At 37.7% G+C, this 18,666-nt stretch overlaps 1 protein-coding gene across 2 annotated transcripts; it reads left to right on the forward strand.

The window, feature by feature from the left end:
- Positions 1 to 583: 583 nt before the first annotated feature.
- On the forward strand, positions 584 to 2,799 carry LOC131027527 (F-box/LRR-repeat protein At5g02910). 2 transcript variants are annotated; one of them, XM_057957611.1, is made up of 2 exons: positions 584 to 1,624; positions 2,199 to 2,799. In XM_057957611.1, the coding sequence occupies exons 1-2, from the start codon at positions 665 to 667 to the stop codon at positions 2,484 to 2,486; spliced, it is 1,248 nt and encodes a 415-aa protein (XP_057813594.1). In that variant the 5' UTR covers positions 584 to 664; the 3' UTR covers positions 2,487 to 2,799. The 2 variants fall into 2 exon arrangements, with proteins under 2 accessions (XP_057813594.1, XP_057813595.1); XM_057957612.1 differs by having other exon boundaries at positions 2,343 to 2,799.
- The last annotated feature ends 15,867 nt before the right edge of the window (positions 2,800 to 18,666 follow it).

Consider the following 18,666-nt stretch of genomic DNA (forward strand, 5'->3'; position numbering starts at 1 on the left):
TAAATAGTAGTAAGGAAAATTTAAATATTTAGTGTAGTGATATTCATTGTATTATTTTTTTAAACATTATTATTTTGTAATATCTTGCATCTAATCTTATATTTTATTTGTATTATAAAAATGTTAATTTTATGTTATATTTTTTTTAATTTTTATGACTATATTAATAATGTTCTATATTATATTATTATATTATGTTATTATTCTATTATTGTTTTAATCTTGTTATGTTATCAAAATTTAATAGTATTAAATTAGGTGAGCTATTTATAAATTACTTTAAAAAAAAAACCATTTTACCAAGATTTTCACAATTAATTAATAAACAATTATTTAGCATCAGAATTACCTTGTAACATATATCAAATTAAAAAAAGTATAGATTTATTATCCTGGTAAAATAAAAAATAAATGAAAAACAGTGCCATTGCTATAATTCTATGACAGAAGTAAAAGTCAAGATATTTAATTTTTTCATTATTCCATTTAAATAATATAATATAATTAATTAAAAAAATCAAACATCTTGTATTGTCGGCTTACTTTGTATAAATTATTAAATTGATAGCATTTTAACTTTTTTTAAATATTAATGTAATTCTGTTGAGAGCAAAGGGAAGGGTAGTAAAAGCTGAAACCCCAAATCTTGTGCAGAGCTCTTGCAATGGCTTTAATGGCAGAGGATATAGACAGATTGAGTGAATTGTCAGATGAAATTCTGTGCCATCACATTCTCACGAAACTTCCCCTGAAAGAAGCAGTTGCTTCCTCTCTGCTTTCTACCAAATGGAGGTGGCTCTGGACTCGTCTGCCCCGGCTAAATTTTTCTAGCGAATTTTGCGCATCCCTTCGAAATAAAACTAAGATAAATTCCATTATGAAAAAGCTCATCCTCATTAATCCCGGGGAACTGGAAAGCTTTGAGCTTCACATTACTGACCATTTCGCCCAACCTGACAATAGGGGTTATCACGCTTACGCTCAGTCTGACACTAAGGTTCTCGTCTTCTTTCGTAAAATGTCTGCATGCATTAGCTATGCAGCTCTGAGAAATGTTAAACAACTTACTCTTATCACCTATAACCGGAGAATTCGTTCCATGCCAAGTTCTGTTTTTAGCTGCCACCGTCTCACGTCTCTAATTCTCAACAATCTCGACACAAAATGCAATCCCACCCATTTTGGTGGGTTTCCATGTCTGAAAGTCTGCTCCTTTAGAAGTATTGACCTTTGTGATGCCATTCTTGAACACCTGTTAGCCGGAAGTCCGCATCTTGAGAGTTTGACGGTGTCTGGTTGTGTTGGACTTATTAATTTAACGATTTGCTGCCCCTTTCTCAATGATCTCAGCATTGAAATAGGCAGGAAAGAGAACGACATGTTTCATTCAACCGATCTTGCTTATGTGCCAAACATTGTGAGACTGAATTGCCCACAATTGCTCAACCTCAAACTGGAAAGAATTCCCTCATGGGAGGACAAGTTGATGTTGTTAAAGAAGATGGCCGTGGAGATTAATTTGCCTGCTTGTAGGGGTCTGTCTACAAACCTAGTTTGTGTAAAAGAAGTTCTCGATAGCTTCCCCACTCTGGAATACCTCTCCATGGATGCCCACTGCTTTCTGGTAAGTAGTCTGTTAGCACATCTCAAAAGATCATTGTTTTTCTATGTGGGCATCTTCAGTTTATATGTAATGTACAGTTGATTCCACATTTATGCATGACAGGGAAGTATTCTTTTTGTGGGCATCTTCATCTTATATTAGGTATAGTTGAATTGACAATTATGTATGGCAGGGCATAAGGATGGACTAACTGTTAGGTATAAGGGCAAGAAAACTGCAATTTTAGGTTTTTCTGTTCTTGTTCATGTTTAAAGTATTTATGTTTATTTTTTTAAATTATTACGTAGTGTTATGTTGGATTTTTTTTAGTTTTAACTTTTGCTCATGTTTTAAAGCATTTATGCTTATCATTTGAATGAGTCATGCTATGTGTAAAACTGCTTTTAAAGGTGAAATAAGAGATTCAATATTGTATTAGAGGAATGGTTGAGTATTATACAATATTGAAGAATTTTGTTGTGTTAGATTTTTTTTATTAGAAAGGGGTTTCCAGATGCAAATACTGTATATTGTCTTTGTTTTCTATCTATTTTGTTATTGTTTCAGATCGTATATGAACAGTTTTGTTGTACAGGATTATCTGGAATCTTTTCTTGTACGAAAGTTTAATGAGACCAGACAAGGTTCGGCACTTCTAGAAGAAAAACTGAGGAGAGTGCAGTTGATTACATCAGAATTTGGTGAGATGGAATTGACTTTGCTTAGTTGCATTTTGCAGAATTGTCCTTTGTTAGAAACAGTGACACTTTCTCCACCATCTCACCAAACAAAAATCAGCCTTGATCTCATCTTTGTGGATAAACTGTTGGGTTTACAAAGATCTTCTGCAAAAGCAAGAATATTCATCACACAATTGAAATGAAGAATGATACATGGAAGGCGATTGTTGGATGCTCTTACATGCATAGAAAGATTTGAGGCATTTTTTGCATTTATAAATTAATGATTTTGATTTTTCTCCATGTTTATATTAAGTTCCTTAAAAACATTCGCAAAAACAAAATGCAAAATTCCTTTTTCTTCCAGGCACTTCTATTTTGGCCTAATGTTTTTTTGTCTCGACTACTATTGTATCTGTAAATTGAGCATTCATATCATAAAAGATGCCGCAAACAGTATGTGGGGTATTAGTTTTCACATATATAAAATTAAATGTCCTGGCCTGCTTTATATAATTAGCGTTCGCATGTAAAGGCTCTCTGTGAAGTGCATCATTGATACACATATGTGGTAACAAACAAGATAGTTTTCCACTTCCCTGCTCGCATTTCATGGTAAAACAACTAATTGTTTTCAGCAGGCCTATTACACTTTCTTATTTATCTGAATTCTATTTGTCAATGGTTTGTACATCAAAAGAACATGGTGAACCTGAAATCCAAATGAATGTATTTTATGCACCAATTTATAGAAATAGTAAGGGCTTTTGCCATTAACCATGTCCTATGCTTTGATAATCTCTATTCTTTGTTCTGAAGTCTGCGTCCTATGTAATAATTGAAATGAACACACTGATTGCAATAATCTCATTCATGTATAAGTGTCTTCTCGCTTGATTAACTACTTTTTTCAAGAAATTTACAAATATATTCCACCATGAAGTAACTGAATGAGCTTATAATCCATATACATTGAGCATTTAAATGATATGTACTAGTTCATAAAGATTCTATAGGGTATTCATTTTCATCTCAGTTACCGGGTTCGCCTGTTTTGGTCCACGTACTTGAATCGGGTTCACGTGGGGTTCGCCCTGGGTACACCTTGAGTACGTACCCAGCTGTTTGAGTTCACCAGGTACAAACTGAGGTACGAATCTGGGCGTATCCGAAGGCGCTGAGCACCAAAACATAACAAAAACAGACATCTTTGACCTTCTTTTGCAATTAAAAACCCTAAAAGCACCCTTTCTATCGTTGTGTTTTTGTCACGCATTGATCAATAATGAAGTAGCATACTATTAAATGTATTTAGTTTTATAATTCTGAATATTTCTTTAAATTTTTTACATACAATATGTATATATATACTTATATGTATATATATACATGTATGTATATATATGTGTGTGTGTGTATGTATGTATCTATACACACACACACACATATGTGTGTGTGTGTGTACGGGCGAACCTCAGCCATGAACCCAAAGGGCAAATTTTTTTTTACCTGAACCCATGAACCGGGTTTGCGTACTCGAGCCTGAGCCCGAACCTGAACTGCTAATTTAGATTTTCATGCAACATGTTGAGCATCAGGGTTTGTTCTATTGATTGAAGTTTACTAAGTTTTTAATTACTTTCTCTTCTCCAATTCTGGCAGTTGCATTTTCTCCTTTTTTTAACCAATATCCTTGCCAATTTATGGGCAATTGTTTGATTGAGCTTTTCATTGAGAATCCTAGTATTTTCAAGGTATGCACAAATTTATTCCCTCCATAGTATTTTCAAGCAATAAGTGGAATTGAGTACTATGGTCCTTTTCTTTACTAATAAAAGGTGAATGTGTATGTTTATAGTATATACTTTGCATTGAAGAAATTCCAGTTAGTTAATCTTAATTCATGCACTGCACTTTAGCGTTACCCACATAGTGCTGGAACTTGTTATTAATGTAGGAGATATTTGAGCTCGAGTGCCACTTAGGATACAAAATAAACCCATCCTGTATGAATTTTTGCACAGGCATCCTAAAATGCCACAACTGATTTGTAATTTCAGGAAACCTGATGCATATCATAATATGACCTAGACTCCAAGCCATTTGCATATATATTTAGAATGCTGTGATATGTACTAGAAGCTTAAAATGTTAAAATTACTGCTCTGCTGTACTAGCTATTCTTAAATGTCTGATTACTCTTGCAGCCAATGTCTCCACGTCAACATTCCACTTTCTCGAATGTAATCTCCTTTAATGAATGACCCAATGGTGTCCTCATTTACCGGGGGGTAGGGCTGTTTGTTAATTATGAATTTGAGTGTGGGATGGAGCTTAAACATTGCTATGAGATTTCAATATGCAAAAGCTAGGATGTTTGAGAAGCAAAAAACACAATTTTGAATCATGTTTAAATTCTGACATTTTTATATGGTAACTTACCTCTCATACCCCATCAGTTCTAATTCTTTTCCATGTCTTACAAATCGTTCTCTGACTGATACTAGTCTGATATCCTTGAGGAGAGTGTTGGAACCTTGATTTTTTCAACCCAAGCTCTCTATTGATAAATGAAAGCAAACGTCAAATGTTTCCAAACAAGTTCTCGCAAAAGAAGCATAGTAAAGTCAGAGAGAACAAACCCAAATTGGTGAGCATGACTTAAGAAGAAAAACTTGTGGATGTTCTTGAGGAGTACCTCATTAGATCTCTTAAAATGATCATGATGCATAGCATCTCCCATAATTTCCCTTGCCCATGTTCAGACCATGGAGTTATGGACTAGCTGTTTTTGGCTTTCCTTTTTTGGTTGCTGTTTCCATCTTGTTCAACTACCTATGATTTCACAACCACTGTTTTGGCTTAGTCCTTTTTTGGTTTTGTGTAGTGGTCTGGTGGGTAGTTGCCGGCATGGCTGGTAAGCTATTTTTAGGGGATGCTTTTTTGTTTTAAAGAGGGGTTGGGGAATAGAGGGAGGTAGCGATAGGATTAGAGGAATGAAACAGAGGCCGAGGCTGGGACGGTTCTGGAGATGTTTTTATCTCTTTTCTGTGCTGTATTTTCTGTCAACGGTTCAAGAAAACAATAATAATATATCTACTTTGTTCAAGGATTTCAGTATCTGAATATGCTCTCATCATTTCTGTTCTTGGTTATTTGTTTTGATTGTTACAGATTAATCTATCATATCTTGATTTGAGCTGCATCATTTTTGGTATCAAAGCACCTTCCATGGCCCAAAGGGGAGCCCATTTGATCTGGGGTAGAAGATGTTGGAGAAATGTCAGAGGGCAAGACAATGCAGTGGATGAAGTGCTCAAGAGGTTGCAGGCCCTTGAGGCCAGATTTTGTATAAAGATTCTGAGGAAGAACCATAAGACCAAGGGAGTCAAGGGGGAGCCATTGATCCCATGGAAAGACTTATTGAAGGCTTTACCAAACAGGGAGCTAAAATTAATGTTGAAGTCCCTGATTTTCAAGGTGAGTTAAATCCAGAAGTGTTCTTAGATTGGATCCAAGAATTATAATTTTTTTTTTGACATGGAATGGATTGAAGAAATTGATTCACACAGGGTCAAAGTTGTAGTATCCAAACTGATGTCTCATCTGCTCTATGGTGGGATAATCTCTAAAATACTAGGAAAAGACGGGGTAAAGAGAAAATTGGACAGGGTAAAGAGAAAACATTTGAGTACTAAGTTCATGCCCTCAGATTATCAGCAAAAACTCTTTAAAGAGTTTCAAAATCTGAATCAAAGAGAGTTGAGCATATCAGCTTATATTGAAGAATTATTGATGTTGCAAATCAGGACTAATTTGAGAGAAGAAGATAAGTATGCAACAACTAGATGCATTAATCGGTTTCAATTCCAATTCTAGAATGAACTAGCCTTAAGTTAAAGTGAATACTATGGATGAGGCATATTAATTAGCTTTGAAAGCAGAAGAAAAATTGGATAGGATGGGCAAAGTGGCAAACAAAAGAGGTGGCAGTAATTCAAGTAGAGTAGAGGAAGTTCCCCCAAAATGATTAATGGATAAGAGCCAGAAGATAATGTGAAGTCAAACTTTCAAGGGAGGGGTTGCCTTAGAGGTAGAGGATAGGAACAACAATTATCTGAAGGGTCGAAACCTTTTATGCTTCATTTGTAGTGAGGTCCATAAAGCTATAGGTTGTCCTCAAAACCCCAAGAGAGCAATGGTGATCCAAGAAAAAGGAGAAGAGCTCTTGAGAGAAGAAGTTGAAGTAGAAAATAGGTGAGAACCTGATGTTGAACAAAACTTTGATTGCTGGTGACAAAGAAACCCCTACAGCTGACTAGAGGTGGAACAATGTGTTTCGGACACAATGCAAGTGTAAAGATAAGGTGTGCAAGCTAATTGTGGATGAAGGATCCATTGATAACTTAGTACATAGATGGTGCAAAAATTACAGCTGGTATGTATTCTGAAACCAAATCCTTACATTATTTCTTGGTTAAAAAGGATAACAGTGTGCTTGTGAACCAATCTTGTTTAGTCGACTTCAAAATTGGTTATTATGAAGATACAGTGCTGTGTGATGTAGTATCAGTGGATGTTTGTCACTTGTTATTTGGTAGACCTTGGCTATATGACAGAAATGTAACTCACCATGGCAGAGAAAACACCTATGAGGTAGTATCAGTGGATGTTTGTCACTTGTTATTTGGTAGACCTTGGCTATATGACAGAAATGTAACTCACCATGGCAGAGAAAACACCTATGAGGTTCAGCAAGAGCATACATTCCATGTATTGAAACCATTTAAAGGAGGAGAGAAAACTGAAATAAAAGATTTGTCTTTGACGGTTTGACCAGTGGGATGTAAAGAGTTTTTTAGAGAATCTAAAGGAGTGACTTGCTATCTGTTGTATCCTTTAGAAAATAAGAATTCAAATCAGCAAACAATTTTGTTGAAGGTGCGAGAATTGTTACAACAATATTCTGATTTGACATCATCTGACCTACCAACTGGGTGCCTCTGTCCAGAGGCATTACCCATCAAATTGATCTTATCCCAAGTGTCAAGCTTCCAAACCAGGCTGCTTATACGTTGCCTCTAGAAAATGAGGAGACAAATTATTAAATTATTGAAAAAAGGATTTGTAAGAGAAAGCATGAGTCCGGGTGCCACACCTGCACGACTTTCTCCTAAGAAGGGGGTAAATGGGGGTTATGTATTGATTCCAGAGCCATTAACAAAATTAGTTTGAAGTACCAATATTCCATACCTAGGATGGATGGTCTATTAGATTGTTTATTAGGTTCTAAAGTTTTCTCCAAAATCAACCTCAGAAGTGGTTACCATCAGATTTAGATCCGTGAAGGTGATGAGTGGAAGACTGCCTTCAAAGCACAAGATGGATTATATGAGTGGGTGGTGGTGCCATTTAGATCATCCAATGTTCTAGCTACCTTAATGGGAACAATGAAGCAGGTATTCAGATTGCATATTGGAAAATTTATTATGATTTATTTTGATGATATCTTGATTTTTAGTAAAAATATGGAGGATCACTTAGTACATTTGAAAATAGTGTAGCATACTTAGAGCACAAAGGTTGTTTATCAACCTTGGAAAGAGTAAATTTTGCAAGGATAAGTTGGTAATTTTGGGAAATGTTACTTTAGCAGAAGGATTGAGCATGAACCCAAAAAAAATTAAAGCTATCCTTGAGTGGCCTACTCAAAGTATTACTGAGGTTAGAGCTTCCATGGGTTGGTGAATTGCTACATGCGATTCTTTAAGAATTTTAGTGGCATTAGTGCACCAATAATTGACTACACTAAAGGAAAGGATTTCACTTGGATAAGAGCAGCTAATGTGCGTTTTGAACAACTCAGAAAGAAGGTTGTTGAAACACATATTCTTGCTGTACCAGATTTTGAAAAACTTTTTATAGTGGAGTGATGCTTTAGGAGTAGCTTTTGGGGGAGTGTTAAGCCAAAATGAGATGCTAGAGGCCTTTTTTGTGAGAAGTTAAATGAAGCTAAAAAGAAGTACACTACTTATGAAAAAGAATTCTATGCAATGTTACGAGCACTAAAAAATTGGAGGCATTACCTTCTACATAGAGAGTCCATTCTAAAACAACTAAGCCTTGAAATATATAAATTCACAGGGTAAGCTGTGCCACAAACACACTAAATGGGTTTCATTCTTGCAGGCTTATAATTTTGTTGTGCAGCACAAGAGTGGTATAACTAATATGTAATGGGTGATTCCTTGAGAAGAAGACATTGTTTATTGGTTGTAATGAGTCACAGGTTGGTTGGCTTTGAAGAAATGAAGAATTAATATATAAGTGATCCAAATTTTGGTCACATCTATGCATATCTCAGCAGTCAAAACTATCCACTTATCCATTCATTTGAAGACTACTCATGACTTGATGGATTTTTGTTAAAGAGACTCAATTTTGCATTCTTGTTGGATCTAGGAGGGAACAACTCATGAGAGAAATGCACTCAAATGGGTTTGGAGGTCTTTTTGGAAGAGATATAGTAAGTGAGAAATTCTTTTGGCCTAATACGAAGAGAGATGCAGACAGATTTGTTACTGCTTGGAATGCGTGTCAAATAGCAAAAGGACATCAAAATACATGTCTATACATTCCTTTACTAGTGCCAACAGAACCGTGGATTGATATTTCTATGGATTTTGTCTAAGGTCTTCCACAAACCCAAGGAAGCAATGATTCAATGTTTGTAGTGGTGCACCATTTTTCTAAATTGACCCATTTTATACCTTGTAAGAAGACTAATGATGCAAGTCAAGTGGCCCATTTGTTTGTTAGAGAAATTGTGCAGTTGCATGGTGATTTTCAAAACCATAACTAGTGATAGGGACATCAAATTCTTAAGCCACTTTTGGAGAGTCTTGTGGAAAGAGTTGAATCGCAGATTGCAATTCAGTTCAACATACCATTCCCAAACTGATGGTCAAATGGTGGTGGTATACAGGAGCTTGGGCAAACTATTAAGGTGTTTAGTTGGGAACAATCCTCAATAATGGTTTTTACCCGATTTGGTGATTCTTCAAACTGAATTTGTGTATAATTCCAACATAAATAGATCTACAGGTAAGTCTACAGCTCAAGTTGTATATAGAGCAAATCCTAAGGGAGTTGTGAACTTGGCTGATTTGCCAATAAGATGACATAATAGTCAAGAAGCTACGGATTTCTTAGAGCATATCTAAGATATATATCAACATATTAGGCTAAAATTGCAGTCCATGAATGAACAATATAAGAAGAGAGCTGATTTGCATCAAAGAGAAAAGGTCTTTCAAGAAGGAGAATGGTTATGGTTCATCTAAGGTACCTACAACAAATTGAAGCCCAAGAAGATTGGACCTTGCAAAATTATAAAGAGGATAAATGACATTGCCTACCAAATCAATTTGCATGTGGATTTGGACATCAGTCCCGTCATTAATGTTGCTGACCTTTATTCATGTTTAGCTGACACTATGGAAGATAAAATGGAAGACGAGCACACTGTGAACAATGACAACCTTTGGAGCCGTTGTGACCTAATCACACATCACCCCATCCCAGATAGGGACCCCCTAACTTTTAGGCCCTTTTGGTCATTTGGTCTTTTTTTTTTTTGTGTTTTGGTGTCAGTCTCGTCAGTCTCTCTGCTTTGCAGATGTTCGAGGGTCATTTGGAGTTAATCTGCTTTTCTGTTGAGTGAGTTCTATGAAGTCTAGGGCCTGTTTTGTCCCTTTTTAGGGTTTCTGCCTTTTGTCCTAGATTTTAGGGGGTTTCTGTTAGGGTTTTGGAAAAACTGAACATGCGACTGGAATCAATACCCTTCAAGGAATCTCCCAATAAAATTTGAGCCAAAACGGAGCAACTTTCTATTTTTAGAAAGTTCCTATTTTTTAGGGATTTTTTTGATTCCCGGAATGTCGTTATTTTGCCAAAAATCAAACTTACTATTTGTAGTAATTTCTATTTTTAGTAATTTTCTATTTATAGTAAGTCATTGTTGTACCCTGTCTAGGGATCTAACGCTGACACTTTGAAGGTTTCTATTTTTGGAAAGTCAGTGTTGATAGGACCATTTGGGAAAGGTGACAAAGATCAGACATGTGCAACTATTTCTAATTCCAGAAAGTCAGAAAGCAAGTAGAGAAAGCCACAAAATGGTTAAAGTGCTGGAAGCCCATTCCTGAAATAGAAAGCTCAGAAATTCATCCAAGTCCAGGAAGACACTTCAAAATCACAAGGAGACCAAAATGTTCTAAGTCTGGAAGGTTGAATGATGAATTTCCATGCTAGGGACAAATCCACACATGAACTCGGAACAAGGCACCAAATCCAATTGAGTCTGGAATTCATAAATAATGAAGAATCCTCCATCATGTGGTTTTAACGCCCAGGTATGTAGTTGGGCGCTAAATCCAAGTGTCAAGGGATAGCATGGAAAGTGTGAGAATCCACGACCAAGGCATTTTAGTGCCCTGGAGAGGGGAAAGGCACCAAATTGAGGGATAGAAGAAATCCTTGGAAGCGAAGAAATTCCCTCCTCAAGTCAAAAATGCGCCCTAGTGCTAGGGAGGGCGCTAAACTCAGCATCCCATGGAGAGCAAGGAATAACAATGAAATCCTTCACTAAAGCAAAATCATGCCCAAGAAAGTAATAGGGCGCTAAACAGGAGAGGACATGGATAGCATGGAAATTCCAAGAATCCATGACGAAGGCAAAATCATGCCCAAGAAAGTAATTGGGCGCTAAATTGAAGGGACCAAGGAAGGATGGACAAGGAGTGGAATTCCTTCCATAGAGAGAAATAGCGCCTAGACATGAGGGAGGGTGCTAAAGCGATGTGTTCATAGACAACGAACAAATTAATGAATTCCTTCCTCAGGGGAAATTTCCGCCCAAAGCCAAGCAAGGGTGCCAGAATGGAGAATGCATGGATAAATGGACAAATTGCAAGAATTCTAACCTAGTATAAAATCCGCCCCAGCCTTGTGGAGGGCGCCAAAATGGGGGGTGCAAGGAATTTATGAAAATGTTGAAATTCCTTTCCCAATGACAAATGCCACCTAGGAATGATGGAAGGTGCCAAAATGGGTAGAGCATGGAGAATATTGAAAGCTAAGAATTCCTTCTCCCAGGTAAAATTCCGTCCTAGCCCTATGGAGGGCGCCCAAAGTGGAGTAGTAAGGAAAATTTGGAGGTCATTGAATCCATGACCAAGGCAAAATCACGCCCAAGAAAGTAATTGGGCACTAAAATTGCGCCCAAGAGAAGAATGTTGAAATAGCTAAGTCAAGGAAAATGAAGGAAATGATGATGAAATTCCAAGACATAGTGAATCCCACGCTCAAGCTTGAAAATTAAAATTTTGCCTAAGGCATGAAAACCAAGGGGTCAAGGAGGAATCAAAAAGTAAAAATCCCCTTGGGCAAATTTTTGAATTTGCTATTTTTAGACACCGAATCTTGCCAGAATGTGGAAAATTTTATAGATTCGGAATCATGGCGAAATTCTCTATCCAATGAACCTAGCTCCTAATTTTAGGGGGATCCCTAAAAAATAGGGATGTTGAAAAGAGGCGTGAAAATTCCTTCAAAAGCAGAAGACAACAAGTTAGAATGAAATCAAGCAAATCAAGAAAAAATCCTTCAATTTCCCTCCAAAATTGGAAAGAATGGAAATCAATAAGTTGGCAAAGAGAATCTTCCAAGTATGACGCATGACTTAGTGCATTTAAGGAAATTTCTAAATTCAAACTCTCCCGCATGGGAAGTTTCTTTTGCATGGCGCAGTAATTGGGGAAAGTATGACGCATCATGAATGCAATTGTTAATTTAATGCCTCCTAACTTAGCAAGACGTTTTGAAGAATTCTATACAAGTTTGGAAAGGCATTTCATTTCTCACGTGCAGGATTCAAGAAAGAAGAGCTGGAGAAGTGAAGGGTGGTCATACTTAGTCTCTATTTTCATCATGTCCAAGGTGCTTCTCGGATGGCGGAATCAAGCAAGGCAGCTGCCCTCTCCAGGCAGGCATTGATCAAGGTAGAAATGAAAGGTTACCTTCCCCATTCCCGATTGAATTTAAGATGGGAAGAGATCATCGATACTAATTTGGTTGCATTCAAGATCAAAATATTCGAGACAACAGGACGTTGTCCATCACCAACAACTGTCAAAATTGTCAAAAGCAGAATTGTTGCGGCACCTGGTTTCCCTCCTACTATTCAGTGCCCATACTTGGTCCAGGAATGTGCAACACATTATAATTTGGAGCGAAAGACAATCTCAATGCCAGATGGCAAGCTACTGGCAACATTGACTCTAAAGTCAATTTTTCAGAATTCCTTCACACTATTCCATGACATATAGGACCAACAACGGAGCTCAGGTAGTATATGAAGCAGGTCCTGCCAGGTGTGTTGATTTGATTAATAAGCAGTGGTTGCTGAAGCTTAGGGTGCATGCCTCCAAGATGCCAAAGACTCTCACTATCTTCGAGTTCAAGCAGGAGTATGTGGACCTGATAAAGATGCTGAGCAGAGTAATGGGGTGTTCACATTTTGTGAACTTTGAGACCTGGATGTTCTTCTACATAGGCGAGATCATGAATTCAAATGGGCTAATCGACTGGGCCAGATTGATCAGTCACTACTTGCACAAGAAGTTGAAAAACTTAAAAGAAAAAGGTCCCAGTCCTTTTTCATGAGCTCCTAACTGTTCTATATGCTTGCGTGAAGGGGAGGATTTGATGGTCTGCCAACAAGAGGAATTATGGGTTGCAAACCAGCTCAGCTGAAATTACATGAGTGTTATCCCAAGCTGCATCTTCACAATGTCAATTCTTACAGGTTGGCAATTGACACCTTCACCATGTACTTGACACGGCTTATGCAAAAGAAGTTGCACGTAAGGGTGTTGCCGCAAGAAAGTGCCTTGGTCCAGAAATATGGAGTTGCATTCTTGCAATTTCCTAAATTCACCTACATCGGGATGCAGGGATTCTCATTCCAGTCATACAAATTGCTAAGATATCCATCAAACAAGCTCATATTGCTGGAGCTCATGAGACAGTTAACTTCCTATGATCAACTGCAGAAGAAGAAGAAAAAGCAATCAATTGATTTTCCAATTGTCTTGGGTGACTTCATGGAAATATGCCCAGGCTTGGAAGCCGCTAAAAGTGCAGCAGGGGAATTGGCATTCTATCGACTGTCGTTTTATACATCCAGGGCCCAATATGATCCCTACCGCCAAATCAAAAAGGTTGTTGGTGTCAAATTCAAACACATATTTCACTTAGAAGATTATTGGGTGGGTGCTGAGGATGACCTTGAGGTCAGGAAGAGAATGCATTCCAGATTGCCCCTCGACACCATCAGGTTAATGAAATTTATCAAGTACCAGATCAGTTAAAGGAGGACTCAGATTTGATTCAACCTGAATTTGAGAGAGTGAAAGATCAGCCATTCAGTTGCTAGATTGGTCAGAGCTCGAGATGGATGATTTGAGTGTCTTAGCTAGACCAGTGCTGAAATTCACTAAGCACTGGATTGATAGACAGATAAGGAACTTGGTGGAGGGGAATGTCCATCTGACATATCAGCTAATGGGAAGTCTAGATTCCCATAGCGAGACAACTGAGGGCTCTTCACAGGCTAAGGCAAGAAAGGAAGTTCAGATGGATAAAGGAAAAAATGCCCCAAAGAGACCAAGGACAACAAAGAAGAAGGATATCCAATAGGAAATCCCACAGGAGTTTCAACTGGAAGTCCAGTTGGAAGAACCTTCACAAAAGAAAGTGAGGACGGAGAGGGAGCATTCACTGACAAGTTCCTCGAATGTGCAGGAGGTAGAGATGTTTCCATATCTAGCAGGTCCACTACAAGAGAGCATAACGACACCAGATATACTAAGCGTTAATGCTTCACAGGGACACCATCGGCCAAGAAGTCAAAGGCAAGAAAGTCCCCCACATCAGGAAGAGGCTCGCCGGGATAGCTAAGTGGAAGCTATCCTTGGTGAAATAGAGGAAGAGTCACATGAACAGGAGCACGTAGAGGATCATAGTCACTCCATCCCCGCTCATGATTGGTTGGTGGGAAGGTTGAGAAGGGAATCGGAAAGGGAAACTGATCCTGCTCGAGAGTTGGAAGAATTATTGAAAAGGATGGATCAGCCAGCAGAAAGGAAGGCTCCCCGAAAATTTTCCAAGGTTGTTAGGGAAGAATCCAGATCCCGGACCCTGCACATTGCTGAGCCTGGAGTAGATAAAGACAGAAGCGAATTCACGCAGGAGGATTATGTTATCAAATAGATTGATCTTGGTCATGCCTCCACAAGTCAAGTAATGGGAGACTTTGAAGAATCTTCCTTGGCCATGAAGGAGAAGATGCTGAAATCAAAGGCGAAATGTAAGTGGCTGAGGGAAGAAAATAGAGCCCTATGCGAGTACGTCAGGAGTTTCAAAAGACCCTTCAGGGAGGCAAGTCCTTCATTCACTCCTCCCTCCTCCCTAAGGAAGTGGTTGATGATGCAGAGGTTATTAGAGCGATGGCGCAAAATTCCAGGGAATGGATAGAGGATGTTTATACCGAAGCAGAAAAATTCATTGAAGACCTAGCTCAGCTTCATTCAAAGTTCGTGGCCCTCCTGAGCAGATTAGAGACAACAGAAGGATTATGGGAGGATGTGCACATTTACTAGGACTTAACCATTTCATGACTCAGGGCTCTGACGAAGGTTCCAAGGCAAATTCTGGTTGACAGGAAAGTGATTTAGGAAAATGGAGCTTATGACTTTCCCCGATGGTTCTACGCCGTCTGCTCAGGAAAGAACACCTTCGATAAATTCAATGTAGACTCCTTTACTTTGAAAGAGTCCATCAAAGGGGTGCAGGAGGAAATGACTAGTGCGATTGATGCATTGTTCGTGAGGAAACTCAATGACGGTGGAATAACAGTGAACTCCCTAAAATCTCAGTTGCACAATTTCTTCTTCGTAGGTTCATTCCCCAAGGAGCATTTTGCAAATGTTTCTTCATTCTCCGGTACAATGAAGAAGACACAAGAAGTCATGATGGAGTGGGAGAGCTTCTTTTCCAAGAGCAAGGATGAAATTGCCTTGATGGAATTTGACAAGAAAAGATTCATTTCATATGCCATAAATGAGCGGGATAATGGTCGTCCATTCTTGGACGAGAATATTTTGGTTGAATAGTAGTGACATATTTATTGCTGGGGGTATTTTGACTAAGTGTGGGTCCAGTCAATGCATGTCGCCGTCGAATGAGAAATCTTCTTGCATGCAACCTCCTCATTTATTGTTTTATGACAGATTCTTCGTGTGTGCCGCCATCATATGGAGAATGATGGACATTTATTCCTTGCATAAAGGTGTTCGTTATATTTTGGGCATAATCGACATCATGGGGCGTATTTAATTCACTAGTGGGCGTTATTTTAGGATTTTAAATTAATTGTATATGGGCATGATGGATTATTAATTGGAGATTCCCACCTTGTTGCATCTTGAGTGGAGAATCTTTTATGGAAAGCCCTAATTAGGGTTTGCATGTTACCAAGGCTCATGGCCTATATAAGAGGGTGACCCCCTCATTTGTGAGAGAGGAGAGATTATTATCTAAGATTGTTGCATCAAGATTGTGAAGTAGCCAACTTAATACATTGTTCGATTTTGATGGTGTATTCTTGTTCTATTTTGGCAATCTGCATGGTCTTGCTCTCTTCAATTAGATTAGATTTGCTTATATGTTGTTAGGAGAACTAGATTTGATAGGATTACTTGTTGCAGAATCCGAGCTCATACTTTTGGTGTGCAGCTGATTGTTGTATATCGTGCAAAGTTAGCCTGAGCCTTCTGATATGTATACGCTTAACTTCGATCATCAGTAAAGATTGTTCGATCCGATGGTCCATATTGATGATCTGAAAAACCTCCATGCACCCTTTGAAGATTGCACTGCCTTCGTGTAGTTGTGCTCTGTTGGCGAAACAAAGTGTGGTTTGATTTTTGCATGAGTTATCCTGTCTCCCATTCTTAGGATTAGATTAACTTAGCATAGTTCTCTCTACCCCATTCTCATTTACTTTCCGCATAATTCAAAAAAATCCAAAAGATCCAAAACTAGAGCTTTTATTGCAAATCATCCCTGCAGAAATCTTTGAGCTTGCATGAGTTTTCTTCAATTGAACACGCGTAAGGCCCCTTGGGTTATCAACAAACCCATCAAACAATTGAGTCATGTTTACGCACTGAAGGAACCTTGGAATTAGCCGTTTGAACTTTTAGCAATCCTAGCATACAGACTAATCTTGATCAAGAGAGGATAAAGTGACCGTTGGTGACTTTATTCTGTGTTAGACGCGGTCATAAAAAACACGTCAACAGGAGCAAAGATGCAAATATTGGGATTAAATTAGGCAAATCATGATTTATCGCGATCCATTTGCCCAAACCGATTTAATCGTTGAATAAATCACAGCCGATTTTTTCTGAAAAAATTGCGCATCGTGGGGGGGGGGGGAAATCGTGCATAAAAAAAAAGGCCGAAACCCTAAAAAGTTGTGTGAAGTTAGAAATAAAAAAAGTTCACCATTTTGTGTTTTTTGGGTTTGACGTGAGTCACACAACGCAAAATAACAGACATTCTCCTTGACATCTGATGTTTTTGCAGACTTTGGACGTGACACAGGCCTACATCTTCTGCGTTTGGAGTCTTCTGAGTTTGGACGTTGTAGTCGCGGTTTTTTTTCCGCTATTTTGTTCAAAGTTGAAAGCTTTTTTTGACTATTTTGTAAATTTGTTCAAAGTTTTTTCAGCTATTTTGTTCAAACTTCAATGTTTTTTCGGCTATTATTAAATAATTTTTAATTTAAAATTTTTTGGCTATAATTGAAGGTTTTTTTGCTTGTTTTATTTTACCTGCTATAAATCTTTGGTTGAAAATTGGTAAATTTTTTAACAGTAATTTAACAATTTTCAACTAAAAACTAATTCTCTTATAATAGTAAGTTATAAAATTATTTAATGATTTACAACTAAAAATTAATTTTCTATTATTAGTAATCACTTTAAGTTGTCACAGTAAATTCTAAAACAATTTAATATTTTACAACTAAAAATTAATTTACTCTATTATTAATTTACTACAAAGACATTTCACATTATTATTAATTCATTACTATAATAAAACAATACAGTGATACACTGCATTGTGTAATAATAGTTTTGTGCAATAACAGACAGTAATCACAATATGCAAATTGCAATAGTGGTTTAAAAATAACAAACTTTAGTACTTTGGTTGTGACCATGTTAAGTTGATGTATTGTCCAATTTTAGTTTGTGTTCATCTTCAATTTATATTTATTGATCCATGTTTCGTCTCTTTTGCTAGGTATCTTTCAAATTTTTATAAAAGATAATGGCTTCTACAACTAGAGGTGGTATAAGTAGAGGTGGTGGTAGAATGAGGGATCCTATGTGGAAACATGGCACACCAGGTGTAGTGGCAAGAGAGGTTATTTGTTACCATTGCATGAAAATTATGACCGGTAGCATATACCGACTCAAAATTCACCTTGCAAAGATCAGTGGACAAAATATTACGGTATGTGACAAATGTCCTGAAGAGGTTGAAAGGGAGGCAAAAACAAGGCTTTCAGAATCTGAGCAAAAGAAGGTAAATAAAAAGAGGACAACAGAGGCAATGGCAGCCCCAATGAGGGATATCAGTTCTATAGGGTCAAAAAATATTGGGGTGGGCAACAATACATCTAGTTTTTTCATTCCTCGTAACGCTCCTGGTGCACAACCTGGATTGTTAGGTACTTCATGGAATAAGGAAGTGCATCAATAGACAAAAGTGGCAGTGGCTAGATTTTGGTTTTACAACAATATTCCGTTTAGTATTGTTGAGAGTCCATATTGGGAGCAAATGGTTAGTGGATTGACCATTTTAGGTAAGGGGTCCAAGTCCCCAAGTTGTTATGAGTTGAGTGGGCCATTATTGTAGGATGAGGTCCAAAACACACATCAGCTGGTGAAACAACAAAGAACGAATTGGGAAAGGAATGGTTGCACCATATTATTTGATGGGTGGACAGACAGATAGTTGCTTCAAGGGAACATGTGGTATTTTTAAAATCGATTGATGCCTCAAATGAAGTAAAGAATGCAGAAACCTTGTGCAACATGTTGGATGAGGTAGTGATCGTTATAGGAGTGCAAAATGTTGTTCAGGTTGTGACTAATAATGTAGTTGCATATGTGGCAACCGACAAACTTCTACAGGCTAGGTAACCAACATTATTTTGGAGCCCTTGTGTTGCTCATTGCCTTGATT

This window comes from Cryptomeria japonica, chromosome 10 (genome assembly GCF_030272615.1).
Source record: "Cryptomeria japonica chromosome 10, Sugi_1.0, whole genome shotgun sequence".
Lineage (NCBI taxonomy): Eukaryota > Viridiplantae > Streptophyta > Pinopsida > Cupressales > Cupressaceae > Cryptomeria > Cryptomeria japonica.

Excerpts from the sequence above, each read along its gene's own strand:
- LOC131027527 (XM_057957611.1), top strand. The coding sequence starts at position 665 with ATGGCTTTAATGGCAGAGGATATAGACAGATTGAGTGAATTGTCAGAT. Across the intron at positions 1,625-2,198 it reads TGGATGCCCACTGCTTTCTG|GATTATCTGGAATCTTTTCT; the intron begins GTAAGTAGTCTG and ends TTTGTTGTACAG.